We start from the raw sequence: 23,682 nt of genomic DNA on the forward strand, positions 1-23,682 counted from the left end.
CATCAAGGAAGGTGATAGGGCAGCCTGATTGTCACTAAAGGTTGATGGAGATGGCCTGTAGGAATGACATCCATCTAGTCCAGGACAAACTCCAACCTCGTGGCTGTGTTGCTTTCATGTTATTAACCCTCATGTAATTAAGAGGGCCTCGGCAGTGAAGTTGGGTTGATATGGCAAGGAGCAGTGCTCCTTTTCCCCTTTTTTCTTGTTTGGCCAAAGGTTCAGAAGTTTGATCTCTGTGAATTGCCTTAACTGCTAGCTTTGAGCAAAACCAGGGGAAACCTTAGGTCCTGGCAAGATATATTGTGTGAGACTTACTTAATGATTAGTTCATTGCACTAAATTGATGTTCTTATTTTTAGGGTTTATGACTCTTAATGACATAGGTCAGTTTGCTTGTAGAAAAATTGTATTTTAAAATGTATTGTATCTTCTCAGCTAATTGACTTGCTCTTTTTCTCTTGCTGTTCCTATTTTTTTCCGTTTCCTCCTCATCCTCATTCTGACTTACTTATACAGTGAAAAGGATTTGGTGAAACAGGCAAAAACCTTAAATAGTGCAGCAAACAAACTGATCCAGAAACATCATTAGATGTTTTTATGTCTGGTCACCTCACAGCTCTGACATCAGAACTCATTTATGAGGGAAGAACTTGAGAATTGCTAAAAATCAACTGTTAAAATGTTAATTGTCATCTAAAGTTGATTTGGAATTTGCTGAGTTTTTAAAATCAGTGAGTTTTTCTTCAGAGATTTAGTCGGATATAAAAACCCCCAACTTTGCCATTTAAACTGTGTTAAAAGTACCAATGAGTTGGCCAATAAACACCAGAAAAGCGTAAGGAATGTGGTTCTGTACATCCCGGTGATGCATGCCGTATACAGCAGCACAAGTCTTCAACATGTATGGATACTAGGCGCGTTGGCCAAGCCGATATTGCATTGGCCAGCTCTGGAAAGTCAACTAGTTTTCTGTGTTTCCCTTTTTGTGAAGTAGAGGAGAAAATGCATCCCTGGAAGTTGTTGAAAGTAGTTGTGTGCGTACCCCAAGCCGTTTACCCATTCACTTCTGTTCTGTGGGTTCAGCCCCAAGTCAAAGACAGATGGGCACGACTCAATAGCTCATCGCCGTGAAGACCAGCCCTCTTGTAACCAAGACTGCTTGCAACGATTTTGCCTTAGTGACTTGGTGGGAGGGTAGGGACTTATCCTTATTCCTTTAAACTTCATGTGTCCAGAATTAGTAGCTAGGTGTCTTAGAGTAACATGATAGAGTGGTAAGTTCAGTGAAAACCTCCTTATCTCTGCATTGCCTTCTACCTCTGCCATGAGTCCCTCTAGACATACCTTGCTGTTCTTCCTGACTGAAGGAAGCTGAGGAGAGGTGTTTTTTGATAGGTCTCCCTAGAAGGGGAAGTTACATGTTTTACAAAAAAAATAAAAAATCTGATCTTTATACTCTAGTGTTTGAAACAAACAAAAGAAAAAGAAAAATGTGCAGTGGTGGGGAGTGGAAATGGTAATTTGGTACTTGACCACTCCTTGAATGAGTAGTTAGTGATTTAAAAGGAAGAGTTGCCTTTTACTGTTACACTTCTTTCATTTGCTTCAAAGTTTCTGTTGCTCAATACAAACATGGAATTTGCTAGTGAAAGAACAGCTAAAGCTTGGAAACATCTCTGGATAGGAAAAGTAATTGTCATTGTAATACCCTAGTGCAAAACTGTAAGCAACAGTACCTTGGACTATTGTAAATTAATATCCTCCTCCCTGTGGCCACAGAAGTTCAATGTGCTGGCCCTTTACAGCCTTTACCTTATAAGTGCTCCTAGAGATGTTTTTCTCTCAAGAAAATGATATTTGGGAGGTTTGAGTGAAATGAGGTTTATTTGCTCTGGTGAGATGGTTGTAAAAATTCTTTGGTGCCAGTTCCCCCTTTGTGCTGTTGGATAGCGCTCCGTGGGGCAGCAGGAGGCAGATGTGACTGAAACACAACTGGGAAAAGATACCTATTGACTCTCGCTAGGTACGTTTAAAAACCTGTGAGGCTCAGCCTAGTCCTCCTATGCACAAGCGTGTACCACTGCTTAGCTTGTTCAATGGACTCCCGCACACAAGCAGACTTGGAGGCCAGGTCTCGATCTTTAAGCGATGCCCAGGTCTCATGCTTGAAAGTATAAACTTAACCTTCAGTAATCCTTTACTAGAAATGCATTTTAACTACCTGTGGGGGGCAAAAAAATGGTGAAAGCTTTCATCAAGGCGTATCTGAGTAGCGAGTTAGAACTATTAACACCCCTGCCTCTCCTCAAATTTCCCCTGTAGGAATAGGGGATTGGGCTGGTTTCGTTTGCTGTCACAACAATGTTAAAGTCAGACAGAATTACGCATCTGGCAATTTCTGATGTCAGGCCCGAAGCAGAGATGCTTTGGGGTACTAATGCCTGGGCGCTTGAGTCAGTGTGACAGTCTGTGGAAGAAACCAGGAAAATGCACTAATTCTAAATATAGTAGCTAACCTATGTTGCAAGTTCCAGTTACGTGCGTAAAGCTGAGATGTAACATACATTAAATTCAAATTTGACTTAAAATTCTGTGTACTTGAGGTTTGCTTTGAATCTGGATAAAAGTGATGTTTTATGTTTTTCATCTAATGGCTGTAAACTGTAGTAATAGAATAAAAAAAAAAATTGAAAATCAGCGCTTCTGCCTGGTTCACCTGCATTTTGCATTTCTTTAAAATATTTTCCTCCTTCCCATTGCTTTTACCATCCCTTTTTTTGGCTTTACCTTTTCACTGGGTTTTTTAATTTGTTGTTTAAACTCGGTCTTCCTCCCCACCATGGCTTTTGTTTTTTATCACAAGTTCATGTGGCTCAAATCCAGATTGCGACAGGCAGAGAAGGACCGTCAGCTGGCCCAGCAGGACAACCGTCTCTTCAAGCAGGAGTTTGGGGACAAAATCAACAGCCTCCAGCTAGAAGTGGAAGAGCTCTCCAGGCAGCGGTGAAGAGATCTTTTTCTAACTTATTTTCTGGGCTGTTCTTACTGTGTGTAGACAAAAGCAGGCAGGGAAGTTCTAAAAGAAGGAAGGGGCTGCAGGTGGAGAGACGAGACCTGATTTTGATTCCAGGTGACATTAACAGTGGGGAGGTGAAATGCTTTGTGAGACAGCAAGGCTTTTAACGTGGGTATCTTTAAAGTTAAAATGTTGAAAATGTGATTGCAAGGAAATGCAAAAAAACAAACCAAAACAAAACAAAAACAAAACAAAAAAAAACCTGAGTGGTCAGCAGAACTCACAAGCAAAAGCACAAATCTTTGTGGCAAGGAAATATCAGAAACAGGCTGCAGAACATCTCTTGGGTAGAAATGAAACGTTGGGATATTCTTTTTGAATACAGAAATTTCCATGGATGCTTTCTGCACTTTGGGCATCTGCCCAGCACCATCTCTTTTAAGAACTGGCAGTGCTAGTGAGGTAGGAGGATGGAGATCACAGCAAAGTACAAAATGTGTTTGGGAAGCTTGGTCAGCCCTCGATGTGCACCAAGATGCTGTTGCAGGTTAGTCTGCTCTAGGGAGCTTGAGTTAGTTGGCTGTATGCTTCAGCGTGCAGTCAGGCCTCTGACAGCCACATAGACCTCTCCAAAATCTAGCATTACACCAGACTTCTCACTTGTAGCAGCATAACCTGCAACCTGAAGGCAGTCTGAAGCAAACAAGAAAAGCAAACAATTTGTTTGCTGCTTATAGTCAGATGTAGCTCAGAGATGTCTTTGCCTAGAGCTATCGTGGAAGGGTTAAGGAGCAAGGGAAGCGATCTTGATGGTCAGTCCGACAAAGCGCTATGATTTTTCTAGTTGAAACCCTGCCTTCACATGTATAAATATAGATATTTATATGAAGAGACTATCACCATATTGATAAACATTCTTTGGAACCACTCTGGCAGGGGTCTCAGTTTTGCTGGGTGACAACTAAAAAGCTGGAAGCCAAATACAGGAAACTTAACAAGAGCTGTCAGCTTTCCCCCCTGCAGTGTCATCAGTTTACCAACAAGAGGAAAACAGAAATCCTCTTATCTTAAAATAGCAGAGCATCTTTCTATCTGCAGCCATGATGCTTCCTCTCTTCTGCAGCAAGGTCACTGGAGTGAATGGTGTGGAAGCACTGCTGGGTGCATTTTTTTTTTGTCCCCTATCCTGGCACGGTTTCTTTTGTTTCCTGTTTCAAAAAGTTACTGAGGCTGCCCACAAAGCCAGCAAATGGCTTTGATCAGAAACTCGTGCTAGTCCCAGGTGTGTGTGGGTGAGTCCAGTGATATTATTAGGTATATGCAGGGAATATATCTTTGCACATGCACCTCACACTAAGTTTAACTGAATTAGTATAGCATCTGGGGAGGATGTTTTCAAATCGGTATATTTTGGCATCAATCCACCCCTTTCTGAATACAGCATTGCTCATGCTAGATCGAGGTGGCAGTTTGAAAATGATTGCGCCTCCTTTACCAGGAGGCTGCACTGATAGATTTAAGTGAGGGTAGCAGGTAGTCTTGCTTGAATTGTGTCCTTTTGAGAGGAAATGAGGAATTTTGTGTTAATCAAATTGTAAGCAAGATTTCCCCTGGGTGGTTTGTTTTTGAATGTCCACATGGTTTAGGATTAATTTCTTGATCTAAGTTTCCACCAGCTTTACTCATTTCAGTTAGGCTTTGTAATTAATGAGGATGCAGTCAAGTTATTTAAAAAAAAAATAAATGTTTGAGCATTGAGACTGGTGAGGTTAATAAGACATATTTTTTTCCTTAACAGAAATGAGGATTATGAGTGTTTTGTAGGACAAATCCTGCCAATGTGTTTACCAGCATGTATGTTATTCAATTTCTAGCCTTTGCTTTTGGAGAAGGAGTTGTTCTTCACTGTATCTACCGTATTACTGTCCAATTACCTTGTAAAGATTTCAGAAAATGGGATTTCTGGTGCTTCAGCCCCCAGTTCTGTGTGCTCCAAGAGCTTTGGTGCTGCTGTGTGCTGGCAGGCCATGATTGTGGAGCTTTCCAGTGCCCTAGAGTAAAGGGTGGGTGACCCACAGCTGGATTTGGAGTTGTGCTTTTCCTCAGGCTGTATCGGGGACCTCAGATGTGCTTGCTCATCTGTCCTTGACCCACTGATCAGCTGTCCTCCCAAATACAAATGTGCTGCACTCAGCCTCACTGTTGTTCCCTCTGGCTCGATGTACCACAGCACGCTCCGCATGAGGTGACACTAAAGCCTCGGTGGGGTTGCAGTGCAGAGCAGCAGCCTGGCTGCTTAGCAGTCTGAGGGAGCGTGCATCACCCCGTGGTTACCGATAAGGCTAGGCCATGGAAGTAACTGCGGGCTGGGAAACAGCGCACATGGCCTGCTTTCAGCACAGGGGCTTGCTTCTCCTGTTCATGTCCACACAAGGGCTTGAAGGATTGCCACAGCTCAGAGAGAGGAAGACTCTGTCTGTCATGTCTGGATGGCTTTGAGAAGTGTGTGAGGATATTGCCTTGGGTTTCACAGCCTGTCATGTAGCAGGTCATCTGCTGAAGAATGTCTTGAACAGGGCGCTGATTGACAGTGCTAGAACGGATGAATAGCTTGGTATTTTTTAAGGACTTGCAGACACAGTCAACAGGCTTATTTTCAGCAAATTTGTGCTAGAATTGCATGAAGAACATTTGGATTCTCTATCCTGGCGTTTTGTGGCTTCACACGTGTAAAACAGCCTTTTACTGAGAGGCAGTTTTTAGCTCTAGAATTGGGCTTCAATTGCTTTAGGATAAAGAGAATTAATTAGTCTTTATAATGTAACGGCTCTTGATGTTGAGTGTTAGAAAACCAGAGCCTTTATTCCTAATTCCACCTTGATGTTACAGGAGCCACCTTGAACTGGAACTGAAGCGGGAAAGAGACAGATGGTCGCAGAATCACCAAAGCAGCCAAGGAAACAAAAAAGTCCCAAAGAATTGGTTAAAAGCGGTAGGTAACATGACTTATTTTTTCGCCTTGGCTTAAATTTGAAGTAAGGTTTCATTATGCTCGTTCTCTTTTCTGAAGCTTTATTAGGCAATAAGTAAGTACTGTTAATGTGTCACAATAAGATAAGCTTTGGAACGCTTCTTGCACGTGGTAAGTAGGCATTTCATTTGGTTGGGACTCAAAAGAAAGATTTTACACATTGCATTGAATTGCAGAACACAGAATTGCTTTTCCAGGCTGGGTACCTGACAAAATCTTGAGAGCAATCACGATTTCCTTCAATAGTTTATGAAAACCAAATGTAGTATAGCAGGAGAGATGCTGTATGCATTACAGGTAGTGAAAAGCAAGCTTGCTCACTCTACTTTTTTGCATCACATAATAAGGGAAATTCTCCTGAAAAATAGTACAACTTGGAAAACAAAATTATCTTTGAAGGGCATCACAAATCACTTTCAGTGTTCTTTCAGTGCTGTGCATTAGTGAACTCAGTGTTTTTTAAAGTAAAATACAATGTTCATCTCCAGAGTAAAACTGATAGTCCCTGAGTGAAACTCCCTTTTTAGAAGTAATTTGCCTTTGAAAGTGAAAATCTGCTCTACAGGTTTTTCTGTAAAACAAAACGGGCTGTCTTGCTGGGAATTGGCAGTTGTTTTGGAGAGCAAAACTCATAAATATGAGAACTGTGAAAAAAGAGGTGGTTTCTGAAATTCATGTGTGGGTTGCTGCACTTGAGAGTTGCCTTCACTGGGCTCCCCTGGGTTGCTTTAAGCTTCCTTTTTTTTTTTTTTTTCCCCTAGCTGATATTACACACAATTCCTGTGAAGCGACTTATGTATCACGATTCATTTATCAAAACGTCATGGTGCTCTAGTGGCACAGCTATAATTCAACAGAAAGAACTGAGATTCCAGTGCAGTGCTCTTGGCCAGTAAAGACAAACCAAAATGGGGCAGGCTGATCTCCTGAGCAGAAGTTGGCTAGCTATCTGGAAGGCAGAGTTGCTGCTCTTCCTTACTGCTTGTGTGCCAGGTTGTTGCTGGGTGTGAGAACAGCTGGTGGTGTGTGGTTAGCCTCCTTTCCTCAGCAAGCCTCGGTAGGGTGCTGCTCCTGATAAGAGCAAATGGGCCAATTTGGAGGGGAGGAGGAAAAAAAATGTGTTTCAGAATGGATTTCTTTTGCCACAAAACTTGTAGGAGGTTCCTGGTCTAATGGAAGGTTGCGTTTTCAGGAATTTAAGGGCTGCACTGTGATGATGGTTGTAACTTGAGAGCCATGCATGCATGGGTGATTCTGCCAGCACTTGCTATGTAGTGAGCAGGCGAATTCTGACATAGGCACGTTTCAAAGAGTTGTTCCATACATATATGGCTCAGGCTATGACCCAGTTATCAGATAGGGAGTAGGAGGGGATTTTTCTTTACTGGTTGAGAAGATTTGTCACCCTGATCACTTTTCTAAAAGCCTATAGAGCCTGTTTGCCTTTTCAACCTCTGCTGTACGGAAGTTTTAAAAAAATAAAATAAAGTGGCCAGAGTTTCTTGTCCTCTAGTAAAAGGAGACCGTTGAACATGTTCAAAAGTCCAGCTCTAAAATGTGAAATCAACCGTGTTCATAGCAAAAGAAAAACATGGAAAGCTGCTCTTAGGGTGGACTGGTGATTGTATGTTTTCGAGTGTCCAAACACACCTCCATGTCCAGAGTGGGTCAGTGAGGTCAGTGTTCCCTAAATATCAGTGTGAAGTCTCCTTTTGCAGTGTGGCAGAGATGCAGTGGGAGCTGTTAACGTGGTCTGACTGATGGGTAAATGTTTCCTTTTGGCAGGATGGAAAGTTCAAAATCCAGGAAGAAAATGCGAAATTGAAACAGCCTCAGAGAGAGGAAAACAGTGTCCTGACATACAAGTATGAAAGAAATCTCATTTTTGCCTTCTCTTTTTCTAATTCCTGTCAAAGGGAAGAAGCAGGTTCTGCTGCTTGACATCGAGGGTTCTGGATGTGAAAAGTGCTCGCCCTCTCCTATTTACCTTTGAACTTGTTTCTGTATAAATCTAGTGTTTCCTCATTTTTCATATTTAATGAAGCCTCATAAACCAAATCTGGCACAGGGATGGACCTTTGATGCTAGCATCCAAAGAAGGTATCTTTTGGTGGTGGGAGATAGGAGAAGCGTTGGTGAATCTGTGACACCTGCAGTTAATAAATAGTGGCTTCTGGATAAAAATAGCTGTTCGAGAAGAACTTAAAATAGTGATTCAAGATCGTGGCCATATTTATTTATAAAAAAAAAAAAAAAGTACTTCTGGTAGCATTCTTCTAAACAGAATTGTTGGATTCTAAACAGAATCGAGGATTGTTGTCACAGGAGGTGTTTAGCCTTTGAAAGTTAGGCTTAAGATTTAGGTTTAAATGTAAGTTTTAAATCCGATAGGGAAGAGCGCTGTAATGAGCATCTTGCTCAGAGATGGCAGCAGCCCTTTTCTCTGAGCAACTACTCTCTGAACATGAGTGGAAATACACAGCTCTCTGACGTGGTGCGCTGAATGCTAATGCAAGGGTGATTGGAAAAGTGTTGTCTTAAAAATAGCACGGGCTCTATTCAAATCTTCTTTACTGGATATTAAAACCTTTCAGGCCTCTGATGCTTTTTGCCCGTTTCACCTTGAGCATGTTGGCAATACAAGCATCAGTCTGCCAATTTGTCTGGACAGCTTTTTAATATAATGTTGTCATTGCCTGTTCACGGATCTGGGGGATCAATCATTTTGCAATAAGTTTAATGTTAATTTCGAACTATGTGTATATTGTCTAAATTGTTCTTCCATGATTGGGCTCCCTTTTTTCTGCTTTTCAGGAGTCATTTTGTAAGTTTTTCCATTTAGCCAGGAGTGTGCTGCATGTCTAACGTTTATCCTACGATGCCAGTGACGTGCTGCCTGTTTGCTTCTCTGTTTGATGAAGTTTATGAATGCCTCAGCTCTCGTGTGAGCAGACTTGGCAGTGTGGTTTGGAAGAAACAAAACCAGAAAGCACTGTGGGTGGGATGTTAACAACAGAATGGAGGAATCCTCTGATCATCCAGATGTTGGTCACTGCACCAAGCCTGTCTGAATTTAAGAAGCATTTGCACTGTGCGCCTAGTCACATGGTCTAAAATTTTGGGTAGACCTATGTGGTGCTAGGAGTTGGACTCGATGATCCTTGTGGGTCCCTTCCAACTCGGGATATTCTTATGGTTCTATGATTTTGTTGTTCTCAACAGTAGCAGTGACTGAAATGCTGGCTCAGAGTGATGTTTTTCTCTTGCAGGTTGCAGGGTGACACACAGGAAGAGCAGGTTGGTGATTCCTTCTCTAGCACTGCAATACTGAACAGCAAGTGTGCCAAGGGAGCTCCTGGGTTACTGCAGTATTTTCCTTGGCCCCAGTACCCTGGAGTTTGTGTTTTGGGTTTTTTGCCTTTGTGAGGATTTATGTTTGTAGAGTGTGTAGCAACAATCTGGTTCCCTAGTGGAAAAGTGCTGCTTAGCTCAGTAGGAAGGCTTTTAGTTGTCGGTGCTACATTTGCGTGGGTTCATTTTGCCTTCTGAGCAAAACTGTATTAACCTCTTTTATGGTTCCTGTCCTAGGCTGGTGTCTTTAAAAAAAAAAAAAAAAAAAAAAAAAAAAAAAAAAAACAATGAAAGAATAATTTAATATTTGTGAAAATGGCAGTGTGTAACCTTCCTGGTTTGGGTTAGGGTTTTGCCAGTTCCTGTGTAGGCTAGAGGGAAGGGTTAGTTGTTTTTCTCTTTGGTTGCTTCTGTGCACATCAAATTAACCAGAGCCTGTTCTTTCTCCCGAGTGCCTGGCAAAGCACAGCTGGAGCCGTGGTGTAGCCAGGGCAACTGTCCTGCAGATAAATGCACGTTGGCCCAGCATGGCTGCCTGGTGGGTTGTGAATTGAGAGGGGCTAAAAACACAACAGTGTGAAATCTTCGTCCCTGTTTTAAAATAAGGATCACAGGGGTCTAACACAGGGCCCAGGTAAAGCAGGCAAGTAAAGTAAAATGTCTTGGTTTTCATCGCGGGTTTAGGAACAGCCATCAGGACCTGGAAACGCCCAGATCTGCCAGCTCTGCCAGGAAGAAAGCAGCCGAAACAAGAAAAAGGTAATTGTGAGGGCTGGTATTGTCACCTCGGCCATGTGGTGAATGTGCATTTCTTCTGATTTCTCTCTTCAAGTAGCGCAGGTTTCCTACTAGTGACCTGGGACAATGAAATTAACCTTTTTCTGTTGTGTATTTGACCCATAAGATGTACTTGTTAGACATTGGCCATTTGAGGGTTCCCAGCTTGTACTGTGCCCCATGGTTTGCTTTTCCTTCTCCTTTACAGCACATTTCCTTTTTAACCAGATGATTTTCTCTGGGATCAATCAGAAGTGAGAAGAGTATGTTAGTGCTTATTACTTCTCCACTTCAGCCACTATACCTTTTTCTCTTGACTTTTTTCCACAAATGTCACTTTTTTATCCTTCTTTGTGGCCAGCACTGATACCAACTGCTGTCAGTGCAGCAGGCACCCTGGCTGTACTGCTGCACGTGCTTCAGTGGCGAGCTAGGTGTTGTTTTGCTGTGTTTTCCCTAACAAGACCTGCACCAGAAAGCTCTGGTGGCGATCTGGGGACAGACCAGAGCAGGGAGGAGTCTTCAGCTCCCAGCACAAGGCTCTGACCTCCACACCATCTTAAAGATGACCCAGTACCATGGTTCCAAATATCTCCTTTGAAATTTTTTTGGGGGGAGGCTAGGGAGCACAGCGAGGCTATCTGACCAGGGAGCTTTCAAGTAAGACTTGTCATTCCTGTGTTTGTCTGACTATAAAATCATAACGTGCATCTCAGGACAAAATGCTCTAGCTGTAAGTTGTGACTAGACTGGGTCAAAACTTAAATGGTTTGTTACAGATTACTCGTACCACTTCACTATACGTCCTCACCTGCTCTTCTCTGATAATGTAAGCACAAGAAAAGCTTCTGGTCTTCAGAGGGGGCAAGAGCATTTTGAGCATCTTTCTCTAGTCCAGTAGAGGATTTGAATTGACTGAAGGTTAATGAGAAAAAGCTCAAGTGTCTTTAGCATCCCTGAATTTTTCTCTTCTCTTCCTGTTTCAGAATATCTGCAAGAACTGCGGTGGTGTCTTCTGTGAGGCATGTTCAGCAAATGAGCTGCCTCTCCCGTCCAGTATTAACCCGGAGTCCGTCTGCAATCCCTGCCACAAGCAGCTCATCCAGCAGTATTCGACCAGTCCCTTGTAGGAGCCGGGCTGCAGAGCGGTGACCATAAAAAATGTTGTAGCTGATCAATGTCTCCGGGGTTGTTCAAGAGGAATTTGAAGAGAAGACACTTGCCTGTGTTCTTGGGAGGCCAGAGGGGGAAGCAGCTTTGATGGTGTTTAGTCTCTTGCGACTAAAACCAAGTCTGAGCCTTCCATGTAGAAAAACCTGCCAGTTCTCGGACCTGAGCTTGTGCCAGGGGGAACTGCTTGGGGAATTTCACATTGAGTAGCCTTAAGGTGTGACCGAGCAGCCTCAGGATGCTGTGAGAACAGAGCCCCCACCCCAGAAAGAGCCGTGTGTCTGTGTGTCAAAGTCAGGGATGTTACCACCCCCAAGCATGTCATGTGAGGGCATGCGGCTGCTAAGCAATGGCTCACTGAAAGCAAAACAGGAGCATTTTTTTATCCTCATGTCTGGCTGCACTTGAAATACCATTTCCCCTTTCCCTGCTGCCTTTGACAATCTGGCTCAACCATGCTACTTCAGTGCCAGGTGAAAGAGTCCAGGTAACACACCAAAAAAATAGTTTTCTGGCTTAATTTCTTCAGTCCTCTGGCCGTGGGCTTGCTATGCAAATCAGTATCAAACAAAGCTGTGAAATTATCCTTTTTTAGGGACTTTGGAGGTGGGATAAGTTTTTGGTTTTTTTTTTTTTTTAAGGCATGTGATGTGAGAGCTCACCTGCACTGATCAGCAGGGAAGTGCTTTAAGTCATCTCTGACCTTCCTACCAGAGACCCTCACTGTGACTTCACGGCCACAAAATGGTGGCCAGCCTGAAGGGCTGCAACTCTGCTTCCTATCTTGATCCCGGGGGGGATTTGAGTCACAAATATTTAAATACAAAATACTGTTACACAGAGGATTTAGGGCCATGTCTGTGCACCTCTCTTCTCTCTGTTGTACACGTGAAATTGTCATTGTAACACAGCTCGTATTTCACTGGTTTTGCTTTAGATCAAAATGAAGGTGATATGAAGTTTAAATACTTTGCACCTATGAGAAATCCTGATCTGAACACAGTTTAGTTTTTGTGATTCATGCTACATCTATCTTTGTTGCTGTTAAAAGGAATTGCGTATTTCTCAAAAAGCAGTGGTGGCTTCCTTGTAAAGTAGGCAGTATGTCATAGTTTATTTGGTCTGTTCTGTACTGGGAGACTTCAATCTTTAGGGCCACAGTATGTTTTGTAATCTGTAGAGAACTGATGTATTTATATGTGACAAACGTATTTGGTTTTGGAGAAATTTTATTGGGGGTAGTGGTTTAATGCTCCAGAGAGGATTTTCCATTCACTAGACTGGCTGGAACTGCACTAAAAAGCACGTCAGAGTTGAGGTTTTTTATGTGCTTGGTGTTAGAGTTTGTACCAAAAACTTCCCCTTTCCTGCTTCCCCATAGGCCTCGGTGTGTTCAGCCGCCCAAGTTCTCCAACTCCTCTTAGTGCCCTTCAGAGACAGCGCTAAACAGAGGGGAGCAACTTCCAACTTTCCCTTTATCTGCTCTTTAGTCCTCCTGTGGTAGTTACCACATGAATTTCCTTGCTGCTATCCCCTAAAGTAGGTAAAAAAATTGTAAATAGTGTTAAAATTGGAAAAGCCTAGAATTTAAGTGTGAGCAAACATTTGCTTTGAAGGGGTGAGGCACCATAGGTAACGCATGAGATACTGAACTTACTGTTAGCAGCTTTGTGTACACGGTGTACGCACTGCGGATAGCAAATTCCTGCACCCGAACCCAGAGTGACTCATCCCCCAGGAGAAAGTCTGACCCCATGCAACTTCAGTGCTGGAGAATTAAACTGGAAACCAGGCGCTTACTGAAGTGACTTTATTGCTGAGGCGTCCGAGCACTTTTGCAGCTCTGGAATCACAGCTTACTTGTGACCTGTACGCAGCTTTCTGCTGCTTCAGCAGGAGTGGCTGCTGCTCCGCTTGCTTGTAGCGAACGTTGTGATCATCTTCGTGTACAAAGCAGGACAGTTCTTGAGCCGGTCCTTCATCGTTACACGAGATCTCTATGAACAAGCAGCCCTTTACGAAGACAGCTGAAACCCTTCAAAATACGGCTCCGGCTGCTGTAACAGAAACTGGCGTTCAGAAAGACCAGAGCACGACCACGTTGGCTGTCAGTCGCGTCAACAGTCACCGCCTCCCTGGTTGATCTTGGTGGAAGGCTCTGCTTTCACGTACTGGTGTTACACTTGGTGATGCTGCAAATGTTAAAGGCATGTTTGCTCAGGTAATGCTGGATTTTGGGGTTCGTACCTGCACGTTTGGACGGGGCGGAGCAGAAGGCTCTTTTTCTGTTGTTAATTTTGTTCCACATGCAACAATAAAAACTTTCTCATCTGTATCCTGCGTCCTGAGTGGGCTTTCCCTTCTGCTTTGGCTGTGGGTATGAAAGTATTTCACAACCAGTAACAGATGCCAATGCAGAAACGAGAGAAGCATGGCAGGAGGGACGAGGTGTTAGCTACACTACACAGCACACCTGCTGCCTTCTGTGTACTGGCATCTTCAATCGCTTGGGCGGTGTTAATGGCGCATTCTGGTGTTTCATTAATGCTTTGTACACCAGCACACAGCTGGAGGCTGGAACCGCTCCGTCCTGCAGCACTTACTATTCCTCTGGTACAGCTTTTTCTATTTTTAGGACAGACAACCTTCCCCCAATATGTCAATACAGTTTATTACATCCAAACTAAATTTTATAGTTTGTCCTTTTAATTGAGCAGTGACACAGTACACAAACTTTACACTTGTACCTAAGAAATGTGTTCGCTCTGGCCTAAAAAGAAAGGGGTGGGGGAGAGAAATAAAAACCATCACTTTTTTTTTTTAAATGTACCACTGCATCTTATTCTAAATTATGGTCACCAGCAATGGAATTGTAGAATTCAGCAGTGGTGAAAGATGTCAGTAAAAGTAAGCTGAGACAGATGGCCTCCGAGAGGTGAGTAACTTCCACGTGGGGCTGAAGTTGGTCTGACACAGGGGGAGCTGATTCTGCTGGGACTAAGTCCCAGCACAAAAGGCAGGAACAGTTCTGGGCACTCCTGCACCAATGGGACTCCGTAACTGTAGAAAAATATTTAGCCACTCCTTGGTGTCTGTGCCAGGGAATATGGCCCCATCAGAACCTTGAACAGATGAAAAGTAGGACAGCTTCATGGGGAGGAGGAAAAAGCTAGGGGAAGAAGCACTGCTGCACATTCCAGCAGGCCTCAGCTACAGCACGGCAGGTTTCTGTGTGGGGCTGCAGTGTCAGGATAGGGCAGCAGCCTCTGGCTGTGACCTCGGCCAAGAGCTGCTGCCCCTCTGCCACAAGAATTTATCCCTGGGGATTTCAGCTTCATGGGCCAGCGTGTGAGGCATGAGGCCTGCCCTCAGATTAGCTGTGATGATCGGCCTCAGCCACTTGCTCTCAATTTTAGCCTGGAAGCTCTGTGAAGTGCCAAGTATCAAGCATGCTAAAAGTAGAACAGGAGCAATAGGATAAAAAGATGTGCTCACCAAAGCTGCGATCTTGCCCCTGTCACTAGCAGTCTTGTTCTGCCTTTGGATGTTCATTCAGGAATAATTCAATGGTACCACACTCTAGGGAACAATATGAGAGGCAATTTGCGTTCACTGACTTGTAGCTGCTGCATCTTTTTATCTCCCAGAAAGCCAATTTAATATTTTAGTGTAATTTGGAATTCTAGTTCCAAGACAATCCTGTTGCACAGGATGCTACAAGTAGCTAGACAAGAAGCAGTGCTCGAGGAGGGGGGAGTCTCAGTGTTTAGGTCTCCCTTCCTCTTTACTCACGCAGCTGTGTCCCCTCCTTGGCCATTGCAGCAACCGCATCGTCGTGGCTCTCAAAATGCACATCTGCTTCTCCTGTGGCATCTCCATGGGAGTTGTATTCCACCATGACCCTTGTGGGCTTCAGTGGGGCAAAAAACTGGAAGGGAGAGGGGGGGGGAAAAAACATTACCAAAAAAAACTCTTACCAGAAACCATCCTGTTTGTACTTGCAAAGCTTGTCCAACCCTAGGCACTGAGCACCTGAGTAGCTCAAGTCCCATCCTGGCTGGGTGAGGCCAATGTGCATCCACCTGCCCCACTGCGTGCAGCCTCCTGCCCTCTGTCAGGGTAACTCCTGACAGGGAGAACTAGCTTCCCACAGCACCCTTCTGTACCATAACCAAAGGCATCAAATGTGGGTGCACTCACTGTGACCGTACACTATTAAAATGAAATATATTTGATGTTTAATTTATTTCTGTACAGTCAGTTATGCAGAAATTCAGCTAAGGGTACAAAAGGACACTTAGTTCATGCTGGTGGGCATTCAGCACAGCCCTGCAAGCTGTCACCTTCTCCAGGTATCACTGCTGCACCCATGAGGCAGGGCACATGGGGGAGCCTGTGACCCTTTTAGTGTCCCTCAGCCAATTTGATGTCAGTTCAAGTTTCCCAACGCTCAGTGCCACACAGCACTGAGGACTGATACAGAGAAAGCAAAAACTTTCAGTCATTTCAGCTGGACAGATTGATGGCACGTTTACATTAGTAGTTACAACTGAACTCAATGCGTACTTTTACTGCTACTCACATTTATTATGTCTTGGGCTCTAGTTTCGGTAGGAAAACCCCTCACGTGGACAATGTGTGGCCATGATGAGGTGCTCCCAGGTTCTGAACAGTGCCCGGAGCTTTCTGTTTCTTCATTACCTAGTTCTGGGGAATCAAGGGAAAACATCATTAACCCTTGTAATTATCACCTTCCTCACATGGCTGTGCCCACAGCAGCAGTGAGGGTAAAACAAAGGGGCCTCAAACAACACATGCGCCGCAGGGTGCAACTCACGGTTCTGGTTCTGTCTCTTGGCATCGGAGCTTCCACTGTCACTCAACCTCCTCGCTTCAGAAATCAATTCAAGCTCCCGTCGCAGCCTGGGGAAGGTCGCTATCTGCTTGTGATAAGGCACATGCCTTTGCATTTGCTGCTTTCTACTTACGTATACTTCTATATATCTAAAATTACAAGGAAAAGATTACATGGCACTCCTTGGCACACCAGAAAGAACACAAGGATTTCAGAAAGTACCATTAATTCCGGATGTTTTCCCAGCTCAGCTGTGCTCACAAAGTATGAGAGCCTTGTAAGCTGTTACAATTCTGGCTTAGCTGCCAAGCAAAGGTCTTGAAGAATTCATTTAAATTGTCCAGTTATGTCTGTGAAAGCCCTTTTCAATGGGCAATGAGAGTCACCTTCCTGTATAAACCCAAGTATTGTGAGCCAGTTTGTTCTGGACAAAGTCTTTAGTTCATGGCCTTACCCAAGATTTTTGTAGAAGTACTACGTTTACAAGCCAAAGCTATGTTTTGCTGCAGAAATACAGCTTTACTCAAAACCACGATCTTTTTCCAGCAGTAGCATGCATCCTTTTGAGGCTGTTTTCCCCACTACACCTCTGCGAACTGCTCTGTCTCAAGTCCTCCAAATCCCCAATTAAAAAAGAAATTATAAAAAATTCAACCTCAAAGCAGATAAAAGCATTAACAGGGTAGTACCTTGTATCTCTAGCCACCCACCCCAGAACCCCTTGTTCAGACTCTCCTATGAGGATATTTCAGAGCTGGCAACAGCAGTCAGCTGGGCCTTGAGCAGGTTTAGCTCCCAGCGCCCAAGCAGGTGGCTTCCAGAGCATGGCAGAAACAATGTGATGGAGAAGAGAATGCGCACATCCAAGTGAGGCAGCCTTCCTCCCTGCCTAAGGAGCAGCCTCAGGAAGAGACATCACCCCACGTACAGCCGGGCAGCGCTTACAGCTCAGCATCCACATGCCCAGGCTCAGCAGTGTCCCCTTCTAGACAAAAGTGATGACCCAGGAAGAACCAGAGCTAATTGGCAGCAGGTTTGGAAACTACTCAGTTCCTTGGCTAGTCATGCAGAAAGAAAGGTTAAAACAACCCCTAATGGCAGGCTGGGAATTAATTAATCCCTCCTGGAGGGTAGGGAATTGTGTGGAGCTGCCACCCCAATGGAATTATTGAGCACACCTGCAGAGCAGCTGTTTGCTATTAATATGGGTGGGGGGACAAATGCAAGGAAGAAATCTTGAAACAGGAAGTAAAGGAATAGAAGGGAAGGAAATCCTTCCTAGGGTATGTGAGAAGGAAAGGTTTAGAGAGGTTTCTTGCAATCTGGCATTCAGAAAAATAAATCAGAGTTATCACATAGTACTCTAAAAGCCAACCAGTGTAAAAATGTGTTTTTTTTTTAATATACTTTGGGATAGTGGGGAAAAAAAGCTACAAATACTTCTGCTTAAGGCAAGGGAAGCTCTCAGGTGGGAATAACATAGCCTGGGGCCTCAGCATGCTGGAGAAACGCACTTAAATGCGAAGTCCTGAGGAAGGAGACCAGCCCAGGCAGATGCTGTCACCAAGGAGGCTGGTACCTGACCGCAGTTGGCTGCAGCAATGGATTCAAGCCAGAGGTGAGGTGAGTTGTTGTGCTCTGTGTGATGTGCTACCCACATGGAAACACTGACTGTGCTTAGTGCTGGCTGGAAGGGAAGGGCTGCCTGTGCTGCGGGCCCCACTGCAGAAGCCTTGGCAACAGCAAACCTGGTAGGAGGTGCAGGATCCCTGTGCGCTTGTGACTGGGCAGGAGGGATCTACCTGGTAGCACCCAGTTTGGGGCAGGGGGAGGCTGGCTTCAGGAGAACTTCAGAATAACTCTCTTTGACAGAGCCCCAAATCTGCTTAAGCTGTAAAGGGGGAACGTGCTTCTACAGTGCACAAAGCTTTCTGTTCTCATCCCCATCTTTGTCAAGGCTCCTCAGAAAACCTCCCTGGAGGATGTAATGCTTAGGAAACACAGAGTCCTTCAGAAGGTACTATTAAAAAGGGACTTGTTCTAAGCCATAAAGTAACAGTCTGACACTCTGAGCAAGATTTTACTGCGATTCCTTCTGGAATTTGAATCCTAGAAACTGGGTTCTACGCGTGCCTCAATAGAGCTATGAGTGTGGTACCTTCAGCTAAGAGGCAAGCTGTAAGTCACACCACGTGCTTCATATCAAGTTGTTCTACTCCGTTAACTACAGCAAAACACCTACCTACTCCCCATGTATTCCTTATGCTTTAAGAGGGCTCTAGCTGCCATTTCAGGAGCTGCAAACTGCACGTAAGCTTCTCCAGATTTTCTTTCTCCACGGTAAACAAAAGCTATGTCAGTTATCCTCAAACCTAAAGGAGGGAAAGAAGTATTTACAGTGTTAGGAACTTGTGCTCAAGGACACCCCTTCCCTTTCACTCCTGTTTTTTGACAAATTAATCCAGTAGCCCCTAGTCCTGCAACAACTGGCCATATTGGCCTAAGTATACCCGTATTGTTAACTTTTTTTTTTAAAAAAAAAAAACTCTGGTTTATAGGACTTGTGCTACATTTCACAGAAGCCTTAATTGCTAATAACAAATCCACTTCAGGCTTCAAGTAACTCCAAAAACAACAAATGAATGGAAATTCTACACAGAAGGAGGTCCAGAGCACAAATGCTCTTGAAATATTCTCTAATTCAGGTTGTTTTTCCTCTCTATTTAAAATCCAGCTAAAATCTAGTTTACTTAACTTTTTTTTTTTTTTTAAGTGCATAGTATCTTTCTGGGGAGCCTGTAAACCATTATTTTGTTGTATCTGACACAATATAGACCAAGAGCTGCAAGTCCTACCTTAATCAGTGATTATACCAGTGCATACTGGGCTGGGTTCCTACACCTGTGAACTTTTGAAAGCCAACATTTGTGGTTGCTTTTGTAATCTTCTATTGTTTTTTTTTTTGTTTTTTTTTGACCTTCTGGAATGGTCTCACCAGCTCTCAAAGAAACAGCAACTTCAAAATGCTTTCCTAGGTACCTCATTGTGATAGCTCTGTGCTAGATTGATTATAAACATTATTTAACTGCTGGCGATCAGTTCAGAAATCTACTATCAGCAGCCCTTGCTTTTGGCATCATGTTGACTATCATGAGCCTTAATGCTGGAGAACTGCGTGCATGCTTACCTGGGGTGGCAGAAACATGAGAACAAGTGTTTTTGGTTTACTCTACAGTCTTATCTTTTGTCTAAAAAAGTAAACTCTGCAAACAGCAGGACGGCTTCTTTCCTACTTTCCTAGTAAGTGTATGTAGCAGCAACCTGGCCTGCTCCAGCCCTGAGGGCAGGGGGGAAACATCCTGTCCAGTAGCTGACTGGCTGAGAAATTGTGTAGTAACTATTCACAACCACAAACAAGCCATTATTTGAAACAAACAAAAAAAATTAGCTGAGTTCTAAACATTGACATGCGTGTTCTATTACGATTATACTGCTGAAAGGCCCCATGCTGCACTCATTTGTGCTTTATCTGTAATACAGGCATGCTTCTTCCTCTATGGCAAATTACGTGCTGGTAGCAGTTCAAGAGAAGTAAATTGAACCTAGATTACTCCCTTTACTTATTTTTCCCCTAAAATTTAGTGCTGCAAGTCCCAAAGCTAGGTTAGACCTGCAGAAAGTCAAAGGTAATTGATAATCTTGAAGGCTGTTCAATAAAGCTTTAGTTGCCTTCTAACTGCAGGGGGACAGCAACCTGTTACACTGCTAAGGTGTTCATGGCTGCATGTGGCTCTTGTAGCTCTCCTTTAGGGGAATGACTGTCTAGCTGAGCATGAACTTGGAGCACATAATACCTTATAAACAAGAGTAAAAACTATTTTGAGTTACCTGAGAAAAACTCTGCAATGTCATCCTCAGTGGATGTGAACGGGAGGCCTCTGAGTAGTACGACTCCATCGCTGATGGCTTGCGTCTCATTCTGCAGACTCTGCAGTAAGCCCTCTACATCTCTATCATGTACTTCAAAAACTGCAAGGAATAGAGGCAAAAAACATTATTTTCCTTCATGGTACATAGAACGTGGCACTCTGCAGGCACCTTCTTCTAAGGCACCATTTCCCTCCGTGCATGCACCTTCAATCCCGTTCTCCCCATGCAATCAAAGGTCCCCCCAGTGCGGCCCCTCATGCCACAAGGTGCTTTGCTTTCTCTGCCCAGCCCAAGAAGCTTTGACTTCACGGCACTTTGTTCACTAGTTTTGTCCCTGATTGTCTCCCCGGCACAAGCCTGTCTTGGTATTCAAGCAGTTCTTATCCACTCTACTGTGTTTCCTTCAATTCTACCTCTGTTTCCAACTCACCTTTCACATAGCGTGGGCCCATGTATCTCAGGTTCTTTTCCAAGGCTTTCTGGACATCTGCTTTTGACTCCAGCTCAATCAAGGCATCTCCCCTGCGCCTCCCATCCCTGTTTAAGAGGAAGTGTATGCCGTTCTCACCGTTCCGAATTCTACAGCCTAGAAATCAGGGAACACGTGATACAGAAACATACGCAACTGTATCAACCATGGGGGGTCTTTTGATTCTAGACTAAAACAGCAAATTCTGCATGGAGCCATTCGCCTGTCTTGAAGCACAGGTTAGGAAACTCTCATTTCTACCACTAGCTTTAACACACAATGCTTCTCGCTGAGGAGATTTGGTATCCCATGGCATCCACAGCTGTATAACTGGGTAATAAATATCCTTGTATTGCTGGTAAAATTTGTTTTTGAGGTATTTGCAATCTTGAACAAATGCTACAGCACCTTTCAACCATTTATGCTCTGCCTGTTCTATGTTCCTTTCTCTAGGAGTTCAAAGAGACTAAGCTTAGTTCAGCAGGTTATTAAACTGCTTAGAAACTTGATTTGATCACCTCACTTACACTGAAGGGATGCATCTTAACATTACAGTATGGGAGGATCAGCCTCACAAAGCTGAGCAAAAGCCTGCTCATCAGCATTGCCAAGTGGCTCTGAAGTTTCCCCCAGTAAGCATCACTTTTTGATCAAAAAGAAGGGGGGAGGGAATGGAAGCCAACCATAACAGTATTCCATAAAGCATTTAGATGTGGATCAGTGTAACTTTATTACTGAAACACGGAGCAAGAAGGGGAAGATGTGCTCAACTACACGTGAAACACTTTGGTGGGAGATGACCAGACGCTTAACAGTGTCCTGGAAGCTGATCATTGGCTTTATACGTGTGAGTTGCTGTGATGAACCCATCTTGCTTTGAGCAGTGGTCTGTAAGATTTTGTTTTCCCTCTTCACTAACGATCAGGTATTGGGCTGTATAACACCCCACTGACCCATTACTCAGGTAAATGTTCTCCCTTACCCTCAAAAAAGGTAACCACGTCTTCCTCGGAGCAGGAGAAGGGGAACCCCTGCGCCCTGACGAGAAAAACGGCCTCCTCATTTTCTCCCCTGGGTGCCTCCGCGTCCTGCTCCGACAGCTGACGCTCCTGGGACGGCGAGCCTACAACCTGACCCCAAAAACACCTTTTTTAAAAATAATAAAGGAGAAAGGGAAAGGCGAGCGTCTGCCACCCGCGCTCCCCTTGGCAGCCCTGGCGGTTGGCGCCCCCCCCCCATCGCCTCACGCTTCACCCGCGGCCGCCGCCATTTTAGGCCCGCTCCCGCCCGCCCCTACCTGGCTGCAGCGGCGGGCGGCGGCGCCGAGCGGCCGGAGGGAGGCGGCGGCGGCGCTGAGGAGGAGGCGGCGGGAGGGCGACGGGGACGGGGATGGGACGGGCAGGAGGCGGCGGCGGCCAAGCAGCAGCACCGCGGCCAGCCCGCGGCGGGCGACGGCGGTGGCGGCCATGGGCAGGCGGGGCGAGAGCCGGGGGGGCTCCGCCTTCACTACCCAGGAGGCGCCGGCAGCGCGGGGCGGGAGCCGGGACCCGCTCGGTGGCGTGAGGGGAGAGGGGGGGGCACCATGAGTGTGGGGGTGTCCGTAGCAAATGTATGTCAGGAAGGGAAAATAACAAAAAAAAGATGGGTACGTGTGCTCCTTGCCTCTTCCTGAGCGCAGTGGTTGGAGCAGGTGGCCTCCATGGGTCCCCTCCAAGCTTAACCATTTTGTGGAAGAGAGCAGCAAGGTGACAGATTAGCCAAGGGAACGAAAAAGGTGTGGAGGCTGAGGTGCAGGGGCTCTGGGCGGTATGTTGGGAAGACAAGGTGCCAAACCTTCCTGTCGTGTGGTCAGGGAGGCAGCGATGGATGGTCCTCTGCTGTCCTGCATCCTCTGCTTCCAGTCTTGGCATCCTCAAGTGTGTTATCGAGCTGTCACAAGCGATCAATCCAAGTGTCTCAGGATTTCAATGGAAGTCTTTCACCGTGTAGTACTGCCAACCCATGAATATCTCAGAAGCCTTGAACATTTCTTATCAGTGTTTTGAAACTGTAAACAACCTATTCTAAGTCATCTCATTGTTGGCAGCTGATGCTTTTATAAACTATTTCATGCAATAAACTCTTTTAGGGACTCTTATAGACTATTAAACACCGTTAAAATATTAAAAGATGATCTCTTGGCAATAGCATTCAATTTTTTATTCTTAATTTTCAAGGCGAATCATATACTTATTTTCCAGGTAACATCTATTCATTTAGTGGTGCCAAAGTGTTTCACCTTCAAGATTTTTCATATCCTAAACGTCAGGTTTCTCTTTAAAACCTTCTTTAAATGAGAAAACTTTACTGGTGCAAAAATTAATTACTGTAATTACTCTCAAACGCTTCTTTTTCTAGGCTAGCTGTCATGCTGTATGTAAATTGTCACTGAATAAGCGTATCAGTGAATCTTATACGTCAAGTAAATGCTGTGTGCATTCCTCGTTCATGCAGATCAATGCTTATTGAAGGTTTGTAATCTAGACAAGGGGTAAGGCTGATTCTCCTCAACGGAGATACAAGTCTTCTACCCACTTTACCTCCAAAACACCTGCCTCCCAAGTTCAGTGAAACAGCCCACTGCTGTGTCCCGTAGCTTGTCAGTGTGTGCGAGTTACCTTTAGAGGGCACCATTTTGTTGGGCATCTATCTGCAGTGACGTTTTCCAGGAATCTCTGGGCTTCAGCAAGCCCGAGGGAGCAAAATCTCTGCACTGCTGATAACAGGAACTGGAGGGAAAGAAGAAAATCATCCTAGGACGATAGAACTTGCATTTATTCACTCTTCGGTAGTGATGTCGAGTGAATCTTACTTATCAGAGGAAATCAGTTACACTAAGGAAAAATAAAGAGACTAAGAAGATGCCCCTTCCATGCTGATTGTTGACCAAGCAGCCCTTTCCAGCCTTGTAAGATACTATTTCTTTTAATGTTCACCATTAAAAACATTATTGTTAAAAATAACTTAAACTAGCTATTCTTTTGTTTGGTCAGCTCATACTAAAACAAATATTTAGCGTTGGGATACACTATTTATCACTG

The 23,682-nt window shown here is 44.4% G+C and overlaps 3 protein-coding genes across 13 annotated transcripts in view; 2 read left to right on the forward strand and 1 right to left on the reverse strand.

Moving 5' to 3' along the window:
* Positions 1–13,683, forward strand: part of RUFY3 (RUN and FYVE domain containing 3) — a 54,394-nt gene extending 40,711 nt beyond the window's left edge. For 5 of the 8 annotated variants that reach the window (XM_068679262.1, XM_068679263.1, XM_068679264.1 and 2 more), the window contains 6 exons: positions 2,887–3,006; positions 5,909–6,011; positions 7,836–7,915; positions 9,320–9,347; positions 10,086–10,160; positions 11,165–13,683. In XM_068679262.1, the coding sequence (XP_068535363.1) occupies positions 2,887–3,006; positions 5,909–6,011; positions 7,836–7,915; positions 9,320–9,347; positions 10,086–10,160; positions 11,165–11,308 (550 nt within the window). In that variant the 3' untranslated portion in view covers positions 11,309–13,683. Of the gene's footprint in view, positions 1–519; positions 2,714–2,886; positions 3,007–5,908; positions 6,012–7,835; positions 7,916–9,319; positions 9,348–10,085; positions 10,161–11,164 lie in introns of those variants that run through there. The other 3 variants (XM_068679267.1, XM_068679268.1, XM_068679269.1) reach the window with 1 other exon arrangement.
* On the reverse strand, positions 13,144–22,102 carry GRSF1 (G-rich RNA sequence binding factor 1). 4 transcript variants are annotated; one of them, XM_068679288.1, is made up of 10 exons: positions 21,900–22,102; positions 21,585–21,732; positions 20,564–20,719; positions 20,092–20,232; positions 18,446–18,575; positions 16,186–16,352; positions 15,931–16,055; positions 15,141–15,276; positions 14,844–14,927; positions 13,144–13,405 (listed from the first exon to the last, which is right to left on the reverse strand). In XM_068679288.1, the coding sequence occupies exons 1-9, from the start codon at positions 22,068–22,070 to the stop codon at positions 14,869–14,871; spliced, it is 1,233 nt and encodes a 410-aa protein (XP_068535389.1). In that variant the 5' UTR covers positions 22,071–22,102; the 3' UTR covers positions 13,144–13,405; positions 14,844–14,868. The 4 variants fall into 4 exon arrangements, with proteins under 4 accessions (XP_068535389.1, XP_068535387.1, XP_068535388.1 ...); XM_068679286.1 differs by having other exon boundaries at positions 13,144–13,540; XM_068679287.1 differs by having other exon boundaries at positions 13,144–13,719.
* Positions 17,521–23,682, forward strand: part of MOB1B (MOB kinase activator 1B) — a 48,367-nt gene continuing 42,205 nt past the window's right edge. Inside the window, exon 1 of the mRNA XM_068679296.1 lies at positions 17,521–17,821. Within this exon, the coding sequence (XP_068535397.1) occupies positions 17,805–17,821 (17 nt within the window). The 5' untranslated portion in view covers positions 17,521–17,804. The remainder of the gene's footprint in view (positions 17,822–23,682) is intronic.

Source organism: Anas acuta, chromosome 4 (assembly GCF_963932015.1).
Source record: "Anas acuta chromosome 4, bAnaAcu1.1, whole genome shotgun sequence".
In the NCBI taxonomy this organism is placed as follows: domain Eukaryota; kingdom Metazoa; phylum Chordata; class Aves; order Anseriformes; family Anatidae; genus Anas; species Anas acuta.